The sequence below is a fragment of the Leptopilina heterotoma genome, unplaced genomic scaffold (assembly GCF_015476425.1).
Source record: "Leptopilina heterotoma isolate Lh14 unplaced genomic scaffold, ASM1547642v1 Lhet_23, whole genome shotgun sequence".
Lineage (NCBI taxonomy): Eukaryota > Metazoa > Arthropoda > Insecta > Hymenoptera > Figitidae > Leptopilina > Leptopilina heterotoma.
The window spans coordinates 286,918-304,476 of record NW_025110948.1 but is presented as its reverse complement, the minus strand read 5'-3'; the positions used below and the strand labels follow the sequence as shown (position 1 = coordinate 304,476).

General features: G+C 33.0%; 1 protein-coding gene across 3 annotated transcripts in view; it reads left to right on the top strand.

Moving 5' to 3' along the window:
* Positions 1-16,182, top strand: part of LOC122502460 (furin-like protease 2) — a 381,086-nt gene extending 364,904 nt beyond the window's left edge. For 2 of the 3 annotated variants that reach the window (XM_043612524.1, XM_043612525.1), the window contains 10 exons: positions 521-1,186; positions 1,818-2,034; positions 2,834-3,272; positions 7,938-8,125; positions 8,595-8,843; positions 10,289-10,757; positions 11,108-11,307; positions 11,848-12,129; positions 12,745-12,965; positions 14,747-16,182. In XM_043612524.1, coding sequence (XP_043468459.1) covers positions 521-1,186; positions 1,818-2,034; positions 2,834-3,272; positions 7,938-8,125; positions 8,595-8,843; positions 10,289-10,757; positions 11,108-11,307; positions 11,848-12,129; positions 12,745-12,965; positions 14,747-14,854 — 3,039 coding nt within the window. In that variant the 3' untranslated portion in view covers positions 14,855-16,182. The remainder of the gene's footprint in view (positions 1-520; positions 1,187-1,817; positions 2,035-2,833; positions 3,273-7,937; positions 8,126-8,594; positions 8,844-10,288; positions 10,758-11,107; positions 11,308-11,847; positions 12,130-12,744; positions 12,966-14,746) is intronic. The other variant, XM_043612526.1, reaches the window with a different exon arrangement.
* The last annotated feature ends 1,377 nt before the right edge of the window (positions 16,183-17,559 follow it).

Below are 17,559 nucleotides of genomic sequence, written 5' to 3'. Positions count from 1 at the left end.
AAAGGAAAATAAATATAGAGAAATAATAATAGAAAGCATTTTTTTATATTCTCTTATGACTAAATTACTCTTTCTATTCTTAGTAATTTACAGAATGTGGTGGAAAACTAAATCGAAATTTTTTTGTTTAAAAATTGTGTCACTATTGAATTGTTAATTCTAATGGATTTTGATAAATTTTTAATAAATTGGACATCTGTGACCAGATAGTTAGTGTGAAATTTTAATTTTAAACTTTTAAACCCGCTTTACAATTTCCCCTCTAAATGTTCGTTTTATTTAACGAGTTAATATTTTAACGTTCACGTTACAATGTTTTATGAAATATTTTTTTATGAAGCTAGAGAATAAAAAAGTGGATTTTTTTTTCTTCTATTTTAGTGGAAGAGAGAAAAAATAGATTAGAGAGATAGAAGGAAAATAAAAAATTCTATATGTTGAAAAGATTGAATTTGTTTGTATGATAAAAATTGGAAGGAGGTAATCAAATTATGTAGAATGGAATTTTTTTATTCCATAGGGTCGTCAGGGGAAGGGTTCGATATTTGTGTGGGCATCAGGAAATGGAGGTAGACACACGGACTGTTGCAATTGTGATGGTTACACGAACAGCATCTTTACCCTCTCGATATCGAGTGCCACTCAGGGTGGCTACAAGCCTTGGTACTTAGAGGAATGTAGCTCAACATTGGCCTCGACCTATTCCTCTGGGTCACCCGGTAATGACAAGAGCATCGCAACCGTTGATATGGATGGCAAACTACGACCGGATCACATATGCACCGTCGAGCACACTGGTACATCAGCGTCGGCACCAATTGCCGCTGGCATCACCGCTTTGGCACTTGAGGCAAATCCCTCTCTAACTTGGAGGGATATGCAGTATCTTGTGGTACTGACATCAAGATCCGCGCCCCTTGAGAAAGAATCTGGCTGGGTTCTTAATGGGGTCAAGAGGAAAGTCTCTCATAAATTCGGTTACGGTCTGATGGACGCTGGTGCCATGGTTAATTTGGCTGAGCAATGGACCAACGTTCCGCCGCAGCATATTTGCAAATCCCCTGAGCACATCAAGGAGCAGCCGATCGACCCGACCTACGGTTATTCACTTACTGTTTCCATGGACGTCAACGGATGCGCCGGGACGCCCAACGAGGTTCAATTCCTTGAACACGTCCAGTGTAAGGTGAGATTTCTGCTTCTCATTATAATCTCATTACAAACAGGATACGTGTCACCTCTGAGTTCTCGTCTCCATTTCTGCTCGGCCTGTAACGATACTTTGACACTCAAAGGGATCAAAGGAGCGTAAGCAATTTATTTACATTGCCTCTCATTCCGCTACCTCTAACAATGTCAGATTAGAATTCTATAATCAATTTCATGTTTTTACTTTCTTTTTTTTTACGTTTATTTACTCTTCCCCAAAAGCAAGGTTCGAGGATCTAAATTCGGGAAAATTTGACAGTTTGAGTTAAATAACTTGTTATTTAGTTATTCAGAATTCAGTTATCTCCTGCATTGACAAAGTATCTTGTTACTATGTTGCTCCTCTAATTACAAGACATAACAAAATAGTGGGAAAAATTTGAGAATGTTGGTCACGATGTAATTATAAGAGAGTCGTTAGAAAATAACGAGTCTTGTCACAATACGGTGTTTAGGAAGAATGAGGATAAATGTAGATAAAGATCAAAACGGGTTTAGTCGAAGTTGTTACATGACGGGCATTAACGAGAACAGATGAAGGTAATAAGCCAAGACAGATGTATAGATGAGAGGACAGAGAAGACGCGGATTTTTCTTATCTTTTGCAGGTCTCCCTCAGATTCTTCCCTCTAGGAAATCTCAAGCTCCTCCTGACCTCGCCAATGGGAACAACATCCACTCTTCTCTTTGAGCGACCACGTGATATATTCAACTTCAAATTTGACGACTGGCCCTTCCTCAGCGTCCACTTCTGGGGTGAGAAGGCCGCCGGGCGTTGGACTTTACAAGTCATCAACGCCGGTAGACGTCACGTCCAGAAACCAGGCAAGTTTCTAAACATCAATAATTACTCTTTATTTATTATTCTATTTCTCCCATTTCTATTTCATCATCACTTATGCTTTTCAGTTACATATCCCAATTTTTGACTATAAAATTATATTTTTTCTTGTTTCGTTTTATTTTAAAAAGCAAAGAATTAATTTACAAAGGGGAGACAAGTCTTCTGTAGAAGGAATTTTAATTTTCAATATAGAAGGTAGGATTTGATATCAGGGGTAGAAAATGAATGGAAGAATCGACATTCTGTGAATCATGGGTAAGATAATAATTGATGATTGTTGACTAAACAACAAACGGTCTGTTTTCTATTTATTTATAATTTTACTAATCCCACGTGCTTAAAATCATCACCTAAAAGCACAAAATGTACATACTTTCACATTTAACGTACCACTTATATTTACATCAATTTTTTGGTTCACTGCTTAAAATGGAAATTGCCAAAGGTGCTAATTTCATTAAATGGATAAATACCGAAATTAAAGGGAATATGCTTTTCCATAAAGCAATTAACTTTTGCATTTTACAAATTTTCACAAACGAACACAACAATTAATAACATATTTTTTCTCTTGATTCAATAATAAAATAAAAATTATTCAAAGAAAACTACAATTATTGGTAATTAAATGTTTTAGATGTAAGGGAAAAAATTATCAGGAACTTTTTTTTTTCATTAGAACTAGTTGAACTAATAAATAATATTGACTAACTTAACTAAAGTTTGAAACGAATTGAAAAATGGCAAATAGTAATGAAAATTTGTTAATGGTTGTTACAGGAATTCTGCAGAGATGGCAACTGATCTTTTATGGAACGGCAACGAATCCGATAAGGATAAGATCTCATCAATTTAATCCGGTACAAACGGCTTCTCAAGCATATTCCTCCTCTGTAGAATATCCATTTTTCTTTGATCAACATCGCCCTGTGGACGAATTTCGCGATACCGACTTCTTTGCACGGTCTGGCTTTCAGGGATACCAGGGTCCATACACGGGTGCCGCCTCCAATGTTGAAGCCTCAGTGACGACTCTCGATGGCGCATCCAATCCACTTTTGACGAATCGACTGCCTGGAGATCTTTCTCCATCGGACGATTCCTTTGATTCGGGAAAGAAAATTCGACAGCATGACTGTGATCCACAGTGCGATAATCAAGGATGCTATGGTAAAGGGCCAACTCAATGTGTCGCCTGCAAAAGTTATCGACTCGACAAGTAAGTCAATGATTATAATTTTTACAAATATTTTCCTAGCATTACTCAACTTATTTCATCAGGAAAATTGAAGCCTTTTATGTTATAACGGTTGTTTAATGATAAATTAATATTTATGCAAATATCAATGAATCCTTTCATTGTCATTGACAAGTGTTATGTCTTAGAAACAATACATATTCCAAATTATATTTTTAATTTTATAACGGGGAAATTTATAGTTAAGTATAATTTACTGAATTAAAAACTATTGCATCGTTAACCCGAAATTCAAACACTATGATCTCAGAACTCTAATTTACAAAGGACACAAAATTTAACAAAATCTCATTAAAGGGGGGAACTGCTGAGAATAAAAATCGCGATGCATCGATCTCTAGTGATAAATGAATTTCAAACCTTCGTTGAATGAACTCGCCAACAACCAACGGCGTCTCCAAACTCCAACGGTCAATTCGAACACAATTAGCAAAGAAAATAATTTAAAGGTTAAAACACCAAATAAAATAGCAAAAATTATTTAAAAAGAAACTGATAATTTATTAAGAAATTAAAATAAAATATTAAAAATGGCAATAATTCAACTTTAAAATATCTTTGATTTTTGCACACACGAAATTACAAATTCAGACCAATTACAATTTCAAACTCAACCAGCTCGATTGATATCTGGGCGACGAGTGTTCCTCCGATCCGCGGCTTTTCAGGAAACCAGCAGCGAATTTGGGAAAACTCCTTCCTTATCACACCTCATGATTTTTCCTTTGAATCCTTTCTTGTCGAATATCAACGATACCTATTAGAAAGAAGGGAAAGGGTCGCTAAAAGCCATGTGACATCTCCCTCTTATCAAACAGACGAGAAATCATTCAGGGAAGGGGCACTAGGTGAGATAGACACAAGACGCTGACCAACGGACTATACCAAAATTGGGAAAAATGCGATGGAACGATAGAAAAGACGGAGACAAAGTCACTAACTATAGCACTGGACTCAGAACGAAAATTTGCCTATACAAGTAACGATTTACTTCGTTACAATTTATCCTGTAATTGGTGATCCAATACCTGATTTATTCACAGAGCGGAAAGCTCTGATCTTAAGGGGCAGGTTTAAAGAAAAGAAGAAACTATTATTTTAAGTTATGATTGACAGTTTATTTTGAATCCTCGTTCAATGGATAGAGAGAGATAACAGATCCAGATGTCTAATTTTTGGTTACTGGAACAAAATTAAAATTCGTGAGAGAACTATTACATAGAAGAGATTATTTATGAGCGGTTACAATATTTATAACTTAATTTTAACCTGGGATCGTTGACCCAGGAAAACAGTTTCGTTGACTAGAAAAGTGAAAGAGAACCTCTGTCGAAGAGTTTTCGGGCCAACCAAATATGCGGTCCAGAGTCTAGGTGTCGAATGCCTTTGAGAATACTATTTTACGATCCAAATACTATTTTTAGTAGTCCAAACACTGGTGGTTGATTGGAAGTTTTTTCTGGACTGACACAAAGCTGGTTCAGTGGAGATTTCTGGACTGGCAAATTCGACAAGGGTGTCTCCTCTTATACTATTCCTTTTGCAAGGGAAACACCACCCACTTTTATTAAATTTTGGGTCAAGACGCATTTTATTGATTAAATTTTTAACTCCTGTATCGAGCAGGTTAGGACCCAGTAAAAGGGTAGCAAAACACAGATGACCATATTTGGTATCTGCTATCCGAATGAAGACTTGGATCAATATAGTTTAGATTTTGAGAAAACAAGGATTCAGTTATTTTTAATTTTACAAAATATTATTTAAATATAAATACGTCGAGATGAAGTGACACAAATTATGAAAATTAACAAGTCACATACTTTCATCAAGGAAATTAGTGCTACTATGTCCGCTGATTTCATTCCACTATAGATAACAAAATAGTTTAGGGATTTATGGATTTTTAGGGTTTAGGGATTTACCAGATTTACTCGAAAATATCACATCTGTCTAACTTTTTAATAAATTATTTAGTTTAGTTTACATAAAAAAACACCTCCGATGTTAAACTAAATTAGCCCTGCCTGAGGGACTTTATTTTAAAATGAATTAGATCAACAGGAATATATTCGTAAAAAGGACGTGATTTTTCACTGTAATATTCACAATTACTCGAAATCAGAAGTCCTGAATTTCTCAATAATTATAATAATTAAATTACAAATTTTTTTTCATTAACACAACAACTGCTAAAATAATTACGAGACAAATTTTTCCTACCTTATTTTTGCACTTTATATAGCCACCACTCTTTTTAAACATTTTTCTCTTTAATTAAATGAATACCAAACATAAATAACTTCAAATTGTTAACTTCTTCAAATTTAATAAATAACTTCAGTTTATTTTGTTTTGTAATTAAAAAATATTTCACTTTAATTAAAAATTTAATTAAAAGTATCCTGAATTAATTTTTTATTTTCATTCAGATTTTTTAATAAGAAAAAATTTGCAATAAAACAGTTTATAGAAATTTTCACAAAATTTTTAATTAGTGAAGAATAATACTAAAGTTTTAAATAATTATTTAACGAAAAATTCTCCTTTTTAATGGATATTGTATAAATGTCAATTAAAACAAATATTATATAATTGAATTAATGCTTGATTTGTAAACAATTCTTTTATTATTTAATAGATAATAACGTTTGGATTTTATTAAATGGAAATAATGGAAACAATACTTTCTATAGAGAATAAAATATTTTTTAATTAACAAAACATGACTAGAGGCGAAGTATTCGATGATTCATTAGCCTAATGAATTTTTTCATGTTTGATAAAGATTAATTTTATTTTTTTTTTACCGAATAAAAGGAATGCACAAACTATTCCATTTTTAATTAATTAGTTTGCTTTTAGCATCTTCTTTTATAATTTTAAGATTAATTTTATCAGCGAAAATTGTTTCATTCCCTTTATAAATTATAATTATTATTTGACAATTTGAGTTAATTAACCGTTATGTCAAGAATTATTTAAATCAACAATTTATTATTTGACAGTTTGAGTTAAATAACTTGTTATCTCCTGAATGGTTCAGATTTTTTTAATGATAATGGTTCTGATTACATAATTTTATTATCTCAATGATAATTAAATTAACATTGAAATCAGCAATAGTAGATGTTTTTAGATTAGCGAAATTCACAACTGGTTATATGCCCAATGGTTTTTCTCATTGTGTAGCTTAAGATGACAAGACAATTTTTTTGTTTTCCCTTAAAGTAAATTGAGTTATTACAGTATATCATGAGTTTTGGCGCAATTGCCAGCAAATAATATTAGTGTATCTTTCTCATAGCCGGTTCTTCATCTATCAACGGATTTGATGGTCATTAAATTAATAATAAAATTGAAACTTTGTTGTATTAAATTTTTTATCTAAATTTACTTTAATCTAATGATACTTACGTGGAAAATTAAGTTTTCTTATTATGTTTAATGATAAGAACATCTAAAAAATTTGGAGTACCCTTTCCAGCAAGCGTAGCCACTAATAAATTAAATATCTCTGAATCTTTTAACTGTCCATTTTTTAAAGAAAACAATTCAAAAGAAACGAGACTCATAATGTATTTCATACAATTATTTTCCCTTATAATATTTCTCTGTTGTAAATCTTTTTCCTTCGTTGAAAAATATTTCTGGACATTGCGCAAATAAATTTTTTTTTAATGTCCAATATTGAGGGATAGAGTCTGTACCATGAGTTAATAGCGACGAGTACAAGGAGCCTCGTTTCTTGCATTATAGTCCCAAGACCAATAGAGCCAAGCAATTTTGGCTTCTTTCTGAACCGATACAAAATATAATAAAAAGAAAAGGACTCTCTTGAAAAGTTATAAACTCTACTTGGCATCGCAACTGCGAATCTTGTCTTGGCTCATGAACGGAACACTTCCACAATGCCAGTCTGCCATTTCCTAATGACATTATTTTCTAAAGTGCTCATCCCGATTAATTTTAATGCTGAAAAATAATTTCACTTACAACTTTGTCAAGTATATATAAAAATTCATGAATAATTGAACGAATATCATGTAGGATATTGTTTTTAATCTACTAATAGAATCAAAATTTTTCCCTTATAAATTTCTTATGCTTTTTCTTTTGTACCCTAATTTGGAGTTTTCAAATGGACTTTCGAAAAATCTGCTTACAGATATTTGTGAATCCGCATTTCAAATTTTAATTCTATAATCAGAAATTTCAGATCGATAAATAAACGTCGATACCTTACCTGTAAAGGAGTTTTAATACAGATTTCTCTTAACCGTAAAAATATAATTCTTCAACAAATTTCACTTAAATATCTATACAACCTAAATATGAACATATTTTTGTTCACCGTGATTTAAATTCATATTTTTAGCAATAAATATTTTAAATTCAATTAATAATATATAAGATTTGGCGCAATCCCAAAAAGCTATTTTGTAAGTGAATATCCAATATTCATGTTACAGTACATAATCCCTGAATTGCAGAAATAAATATAATAGTTTGTAATCCTTTTACTGTCAGCACATTAAAAAAGTCAACGTTCCACAAAGATTGTGGAAAATGGAAAATGGATTAATTTCAAATATATGGTAATTTAAACAAATGGTACTTTTTCAGTACATGCATAAGTCGATGTCCTCCAAGAAGTTTTCCAAATCAAGCCGGAGTCTGTTGGCCATGTCACGAGTCCTGTGAAACTTGCGCAGGTGCTGGACAGGATTCATGCCTGTCCTGTGCTCCGGCTCATCTTCGAGTTACAGATTTGGCCATTTGTCTACAACAATGTCCTGAGGGCTACTATGAAAGTAAGTGCTTCATTTATCAACTGAATTCCAAGAAATGGGAGACTTGAAATTTTGCCAATATTCCACTCTTTAACTTGATATTTATTTGACAGTCTCCATGTGCCAGGTAAATTTAGAAGAACATTATTCGTCTCTATGAGAAAAGTTAATGTCAACTGGGATCCATTACTTATTTAGTGGAGTAATTTCACTTGCTCTTTTGTACAACTATATTTTGAAGAGATTTTCTCCATTTCAACTCAAATATATTTATTGTAATCTATTTCAAACTTTACTGTTCTAATAAAAAGCACCACTAAGATTAGACTGTTTCCAAATTATTAAATTTAAATAACTTTTTATAACTTTAATAGATTTTGTCTTTACTTTCGAAAAGTTATTTTCGAAAATTTTGAAGATTTTCGGTATATCTCTCTATGGAGAAGTAATTGGAAGTAAATAAATTTTGCTATTAAAACTTTATCAACAGATACCGAAAATAGTACATGTGTACCGTGCGAGGCAAATTGTGCAAGCTGTCAAGAAAGACCGGATCACTGCACCAGTTGTGAGAATCATCTCGTTATGTATGGGAATAAGTGCTTTGCAGCATGTCCCCTCTACACCTACGAAACACAAGATTACAACTGTGTTCCTTGTCATTCCACTTGCGAGACGTGTAATGGCACCGGAGAAAATCAATGCATCAGATGTCGTCCGGGACTCTACGTTCTCAATGGTATGTATTGAAGTCTACGTAAAAGCACAAATATACTAATCAATAGATAAGAAATTTTTTTCCATCTTAAACTTCATCTCTGAAATTATCCTCTGAATTCAATTTATAAAAAATTGATTCTTCAACAAATCTCTTTCACTAAAGAATTGTTTAAAAAGTAATATTAAAAGTAATATTAAAGTAATATAAAAGGATACTGAGAAATCATTGTTCCACCTCATAATCGAATGTTTCAGTACATTCCCAATTGTAATGCGTTAAATTGCTTTCCCCAAAATACCAAGTAAATTATTCCAAAATACCTTTAATTAATTCAAAGGCATATCTCAGGAGGAAAAGAAATACTTTTTACAATAATTCTGATTACTAATTTTACGTATTATTGATTGGATTAATTTAAAACTATAAAAGTACATTCTAATATTTAAATATTTATTCACTCAATTATTATCGCTCAAATAGATTATCATCGTTCTATTTAAAAAGCTTTTCATTTCATAAATTTTCTTTTGAAGCTACTTAAAGCGTAAAAAGCTACTGCTTGGAAATTTATGATATGTACATAACGGAAATCCGGTCGGAATCTGCGATCAGAAACGGCAGTTAAAATCCGTAAAAGAATATAGAATGAAATTTATAGAAGTATCTCAACGATATAAAATCTCGAGGTTGATTTCTGTTAACTCATTCTGATCGAATTCTCTTAAAATTTAAATTCAGATATCACATTAAGTATTTACTTTGTACCACTTAAAATTTACTTTATGTGGAAATGAAAATTCTCATCAACCTGACCTCTGACACTTTCTCTACTACTAATTAGCCGGCTGACACACTTTCACCATGACTAGTGGGTCACTCGGAAACTCTGGCTTTTGACTTATCTTACTAATTAACGATCACGGTTCGGGGACAATTCCGACAGATGATGTGACGATTCACATCGTCAAAGTTGATGTACATTTTTCAGCAATCGAAATAGATTTCTATCCCAAGAAATTGTTTTTTAATTAAAGAGATTAACGTACCATAAACATATTTTTAGGACAGTTCCCGAATCGATACTTGTGTGCACGTCCTCAATGAATCATTCCCAAGAACCACGAACCTTCAACAATGCGCCCTCTTTCATACTTTCGGTGGTCGATCTTACACTCATCGATTTCCACTACCTCACCCTCTTCCTTGAATTTCTGATCAAGTGCAAGCATCTAAATTTAAATACAGTAAGATATCTGGTCAGCAATCATGTCTCGAGTCAATTAAATAGTTACTTTCACTTTCTTCTCAACTGAACCAGACCGACTGATACCAATCGATTAAAAGATTAAAAATAACCGCTGGTATTGATGATGACGGGACCTGACAATAAAATTAAACATACATTAAAATTTATCCCTTCTCAAATTATAAAATGACATGTGGAAAAATTTGTGCTTTTCCAGGACGTTGCACAAATTCATGTCCAAATGGATACAGTGCAGATAAAAAGTATCGTGAATGTATTCCATGTCCGGCACATTGTGCAAGTTGTGATTCATCAAAATGCACCAGCTGTATTTCCGGATGGAGTTTTAACAAGAAAGAGGAATGCATACCAGACACTCGATCTCGTTGTGATAGTTCCGAGTTTTATGAAGCAGGACATTGCAAGCCTTGTCACTCGACGTGCGAGACTTGTGTCGGCCCTACGGAGGACTACTGCATTTCCTGTCAGAATCCGTTACTCCTTCAAGGTAGACGGTGTGTCGCCCAATGTGACGACGGTTACTATTCCAAGGTGCAACCATCGGGACCAATTTGCGCTCCTTGTCTACAGACGTGTAAGACTTGCGTTTCTGAAATGAATTGTACGACTTGTCAAGAATCCTTACAACTACAGAGCGGTGAATGCCGTTCCTCTTGTGCCGAAGGGTGAGTAATTTAACTCAATTTACATAAGTCTCCCAAACGTTTTTTTTTTATTTACAGAACTTGAATACACGAATTTCTTTAGTACAAAATTGACATTAGTCTCAATTAATTTATTTTTAATCTTTGAATTTAGCAAAATAGTAAATTCAAATTAAAGAAAAATTGTAACAATACTGTTTGCAATTTATCATCTTGTACATTCCCATTTTTACGAAAGAGTTTTATTAAGGTCAGGCATTATTGTAAATTATTAGAAGTCTTTATTAGTTTTTCCGTCACACGTAAAGAATTTCGATAGGGGAAAGAAGAAAATTTACCTCTTAAATCATAAATGTTTTTTTTTTCTGTAGTTATTACAGTGACAGGGGTCAATGTGCCAAATGTTATCTTTCTTGTAAAACTTGCTCGGGACCAAGGAGAGATCAATGCGTCAGCTGCCCCACGGCGTGGCAATTGGCATCGGGTGAATGTCACCCCGAATGTCCAGAGGGGGACTTCAAGAGTGAATTTGGCTGTCGAAAATGTCATCATTATTGCAAAACTTGTAAAGGTTTGTATATTTTTTAGTTAAAGAGTCTGACTATTAAAGATGAATTTAGATTAAATAGACGAAATCACTACCAAGGATCTTTACCTTTTAACATTGAGATAAACATCAGCAAAACAAAAACTCACGAACACAAATCTAAGCCGGACAATCAACAATTATATAATGTAGACTTTCAAACTCTTAATGACAACATTTACATAATTTTTCCGGACTAAACACATACTTAATTGTACCATTAGAAATTCTGGTAACATAAATATTTGACAATCGTAGTTAGGCAAAAATTCTTTTATAAAAAACACTTAGCTTAGACACCAAATATGGCTACGTTCCCGGAAGCAAAGAAAGAGAATGATCTCACAGTCCAGGCTATCAATTACTTGAGAAAAACTGTCCCAATGAGGGACTAAATCATAATATTCAAAGAAAACATGTAATTGATTAATCCAATTGAATTTATTATTTGGACCCTTGCGAGACAAGCTCAGCAGTCTATCCAAACAAAACTTAGGAAGAAATAATCTTTATTTTAATTTACAGGAGAGGGACCATTGGAATGCACATCTTGTCCACCGCGATCAATGTTGGAAGGTGGATTATGTATGGAGTGTCTTGGAGGACAGTATTACGATTCTCAAACACAACTCTGTAAAACATGTCACGAGACTTGTCGCACATGTACAGGTCCAGGAAAATACAACTGTGCATCATGTGCAAAACCGCTGCATTTACACAAACTTAATAATCAATGTGTACTCTGTTGTGCAGCTAATGAAAAGAAAGCTGAAAATGATGAATGCTGCCTCTGCGATCCTGATACCGGTCAGTTCAAATATTTACCTTTTAATATTAAATACATAAACTCTTTTCACCATTTCTCTAACATCTATTTACACAACTAATGATTACCTTAAAAAGTTCACTTACAAATTTTAACTAGCAACAAACTTTTCATTAAATTTAATTAAGAAAAATATCTAGGATTAATTTTTGATTCATTATTAATTTAGTTGATGCCGAAAAAAAGAAAATGCGACGTAATTAAAATATTTTACGCCCGCCTTTATGAGAACATAATTAGTACATCTACTTTAACCTTGTTAGTTCATCAAATAAAAATAGAACATCATAAGTTGAGACAATGGTTATTCATCCATTTCATCATTATTGCAATGAGCTTCCATTTCTATACATTTGTAAAAATTGATGGTTTTCAGAGTCCAATTAAATACTTCAGTACAATTGGAAAAAAAGTTTATGAATTTACAGACAGTGTTTATCAAATTCGGATTTGTTTTTAAAATGTTGAAAACTGTTGCTAATAGTACAGATACAAAATATTTTTAATTACTTTTGATTTATTTGGAAACTATCTGAATGGAGTATTTTTTTCTAAAAACAGGAGGGTAATTTTTACTTTTCTATTTCTGATTAAAGGTGGCTGCAGGAATAGTTCGCCGGCTGGAAAAAGAAGAGTGCCAGGCACTGAATTGTCGTCGTTAGATACGTTAGAAGTGGAAAGTGCAGCACAATATGGCAACACTCACAATTTGGATGTTGATTCATTGAATACATCCGCAATGACAGTCATGACCCTTGGTATTTTTATTTGCATGGCTTCAGTCACTTTATTTGTGAGTGTATTCGGCGTACTTCAGGTATTTATCTTTCTTTCTAAAGTATTTAACCTTTATTAATGAATAGAATTGTAACGATAGCATTTCAAATCTAACTAGAGTAATATTTCATGCATAAAGTTTATCTATTTATACTACAGCGTACAACAAGGTCGCTGATTACGATTCAGGGGGTCGTTTCTGTAACTTTTATACTTTCCACTTTCACTTCCCACCATCCACTAACACTTTCCATTCCCGCGTCCCACCTTTCACTTTCCATTCCCACGTCCCACCTTTTACTTCCCACCCTCCACTAACACTTTCCATTCCCACCTTTCACTTTCCACTCTCACATCCCACCTTCCACTAACACTTTCCACTCTCACATCCCACCTTCCACTAACACTTTCCACTTCCCACCTTCTAGTTTCCATTCCCACCTTTAGGTTTCCACTCTCACATCCCACTTTCACTTTCAACCTTTCACTAACACTTTCTACTTCCACTTCCCACCTCACACTTTCCATTCCCACGTCCCACTTTTCACTTTCCACTAACACTTTTCATTCCCGCGTCCCACCTTTCACTTTCCACTCTTACGTCCCACTTTCACTTCCCACCTTTCAGTTTCCATTCCCACGTCCCACTTTTACTTTCCACCTTCCACTAACACTTTCTACTTCCACTTCCCACCTCACACTTTCCATTCCCACGTCCCACCTTTCACTTTCCACTCTCACGTCCCACTTTCCACTAATACTTTTCATTCCCGCGTCCCACCTTTCACTTTCCACTCTCACGTCCCACTTTCACTTCCCACCTTTCACTAACATTTTCCACTTTCCACTCTCACTTCCCACCTTCTAGTTTCCATTCCCACCTTTAGGATTCCACTCTCACATCCTACTTTCACTTTCCACTAACACTTTCTACTTTCACTTCCCACCTTTCACTTTTCACTCTCACATCCCACATTCACTAACACTTTCCATTCCCACCTTTCAGTTTCCATTCTCACGTCCCACCTTTCACTTTTCACTCTCACATCCAACTTTCACTAACACTTACCATTCCCACGTCCCACTTTCACTTCCCACCTGTTAGTTTCCATTTCCACCTTCCACTCTCACATCCTACTCCTACTTCCCACCTTCCACTAACACTTTCCACTTTCACTTCCCACCTTTCACTTTCCACTCTCACATGCCACTTTCTATTCCCACTATTAGGAGTGGAAAGTGAGAAATGGAACTGAAAAGTGGGGAGTGAGAGTGGAAATTAGGAGATGAAAGTGAAAACGAAAGTGGGAAGTAAAATTAGAAGTTGTAAATAGGGAGTGAAAGTGGGGAATGGAAAGTTAGTACAAAATGGAAGGTGGAAAGAGAAAGTAGAAGGTGGGAAGAAAAAGTGGGAGTGAAAGGTGGAAAGTGAGAGTGGAAAGTAAGAAGTAAAAAAGTTACATAATTGTCACCTTGATGTCAAGTTTTCAAAATTCAAAATGGCGGATCCAATATGGCGGAAATTTTTAAAAAACTTAATCCGATTTACTTAAAAATTGTTATGAGGGTGTTTTCAAGGTTGCTGATTAAGATTCCAATGCTAGTTTTCCAATTGGGACGTCAAAAAAAATTTTACTTACAGATTCGTAATCTAAAACAAAAATCCTAAAATTATCCACTATTGTTTATTTTTTTAGCAAAAGAAACCAAATTTTGTCGTCCAAAGAAATTGATACAAATTGATATGCAAAGAACACCAGTATATCAAATTATAAATTAATAATTCTTGTTTAACTAAGTTTCCTGAATCGTATGTTCTAGTTACTGTCCAGAAGAAGAGAAGTTTCAATGGGATACACTCAGCTGGCTGTAAGAGTGGAACATTTGGACGACATAGACGTCGATGATACAACCGAGCTTATGACGTAGTTCTTTTAAAGAAAGTGTTGTCATCCCATGCCGGAAGTAACATCAGTGGTTGACGAAAGAAAATACCAACAAAAAAAAAACTGAAAAAAAAGAATGTCCTACTCGAGAACAGGCTTTTCGGAACAATGGGAGGCATTTCGTTTTAGAAAACTCCTTCAAAACCTTTAAGCCTTATTCCAGCTTCGAGTGAAAGTGATTGTTTCTTTTAAAAAAAAGAAAATACAAACTTCACATTAAAGAAAAAAGAACAAAAAAAAATTTCGAGTGATTGTGCTTAAAAAAAAATTGCGTCATATGTCTTTGTACAGAAGTGAAAAAAATGTGTATGAGTGAATAAAATATGTATGTCTGTAAATATTATTGCGCTGCGTTCGAGCCAACGAACAAACAGAAGAAAAATGAAATTTGATTTATAAATCAATGAAAAGCTCGCACGAAGTGCAAAATTTGTAAGTAGAAATAATTTCGGTCAGTGTTTATCTGTCCGATTTTTACGAGTTAGGTAAATCGATGCACAGAAATGGATTTCAGTTCGTGATTATAGATGAATTGGATCAGAGAAAAGCATCAACGACAAAACGATGAAGGCAGAAAAAGAAACAATTTTTTTGCAAAAGAGGGTGAAAGACGGTGTTAAGTGCCTGATTAGTGACACCTTTTAACCCTCCTTCCCCCTTTCCCGTCCTTCGATCGTCTTTTTTATTCTGCCAAATACCTTCCCCTAGTGAAATATTAGCACGCGTACTCTTATCGTGGAGAGTTTATCGGAATTGGAATAAAAAAAAAATGTTTGGCTTCCTTTATAATATTTCTCCTAATTTAAAAAAAAGTACTAACTTCTTTTTTTCATTAATTAAATTAATTAATTTAAATGTGAATCATTAAGAAATTTATATTTTTAAAAATTCCTGTATTTTTTACTAAATTTAGTTAATATTAGGTGAAATATAATATAGGGGAAGCATTTCTCTTCCTTTGTATTGTTTCATTGACAAAACATGGGGAAAACTCTTTAAAGAAAGAGTTGATAAAAAAAAAGTGTGAATGAAAACGATTCTGGTCCTCCATCGCAATAATTGTAAAGTCATCGTCCCTTTGTATATTTGTATGAATGAACGTGACGATGCTGAGAGAATTAATCTAGGGTTAAAGGGAAGGATATCGAGCGTTTAAGAACTTATGAAAAGAAGGTAAGGCAAATAAGTCGGAATATTAAAATTTTTTTTATTTCTACTCTTTCATGACTCTTGTTAATTTTTTTTTTTAAACTATTTTTTATTAATTTGACTTTCTTTTTTATATGCCATAATTTTTCAAAACCGACTATATTCTTAGATTTTGTTTTATTAATATTTGATTTCTACTTTTTGTTCATTTTAAATAACATTTTTTCCCCTATTTTGATATTACTAAAAATGTATAAATTTTCGCAAAAAAATGTATTTTCCGTTCATAAAAAGAATATGTTTTTTATATTTTTTAAATAAACGAAAGTATTTTTTGCGATGAGCACACGATATTCCGCAAATCGATATTCTCGTAAAACAACCACCCACTATGTGAATATTGAACTTCTCGTGATTTTATATAATGCTATTATTGTACTTTTATGATGAATGCGATTATAAATATATACATATTATATAAAAATTTGTTTTTCTATTTCGTTTTGATTACCTAAAGTCCTTGGTATACTTGAAGAATTCTAAATACCTAAATGTATAAGAAAATAAATAATTTTTCTTTTAGATGTTCAAAATATTTTTGTTTTAATTTTATTTTTACTCGTCTTTACTTTAAAGAAACAATGATGGAAAAAGTTGCGGAAGGATTTGAAAAGAATCTGCAGACATCAACGTCGCAAAACTTTTCGCTTGGCTGGTGCTTTTACAATTTTCTCTTTCTCCCTCTCTTATTCGGGAATGAAACAAAACCTTTCATTTCATTTCTCTACGACACACTTCCGGCTTGTGTGCTTTTGCAAAACCAAACGCCAAAGTTCCCCGAGTCTCGTTCATTAACCGCTAATTTTCCGCGGCTCCAAGATGCCGCGGCGAAATTGAAAAGAACTCTTTTGCTGTAATTATTTGACAAAACTTGACTGAATGCTGAGAGTTCTTATTAAGAGGAAAATTAAGAAATCCAAAGGGAATACATAAAATTTCAAATAAGGTAATAAAAATGCAAAACAAAGTTATAAAAAAAAATGAAGTGACACTTGACAATTAATCATTATTCGTTAGAAAAAATAAATACGATTATCCGGAAATATAAAATTTGCAAAACAAAATTTATTTATATATTTTATATATTTCACAACTATTTTTTTTTAATGATATAAGGAGGATTCAACAAAATACAATCATTTGACAATAAATGTTTTCGTTGAATGAAAGAAGGGCATTTTTAATTTAATGAAATTGAAGTTCTTTGTTGTGATCCTTTATCTCAGGAAATGTAATCTGTCTTTGAATCAAAGTAAAAGAAGAATTGTAAAAAGATTATATTCTTGTAATACAATACGAGAGAAACTTCTATTCGATATTTTTGTTTGCAAGAAAATAAGCTGATAACGTTTTTCTTTTGTTTTTATCTGTTATGTTTTGATTATTTCTAATTTAAAGAAACTACAATTTAGAACTCGGAAGAAGATAAATCTATTATTTTGCTTTTGCTCCATAAATTTATTTAATGTCTAGTTATAT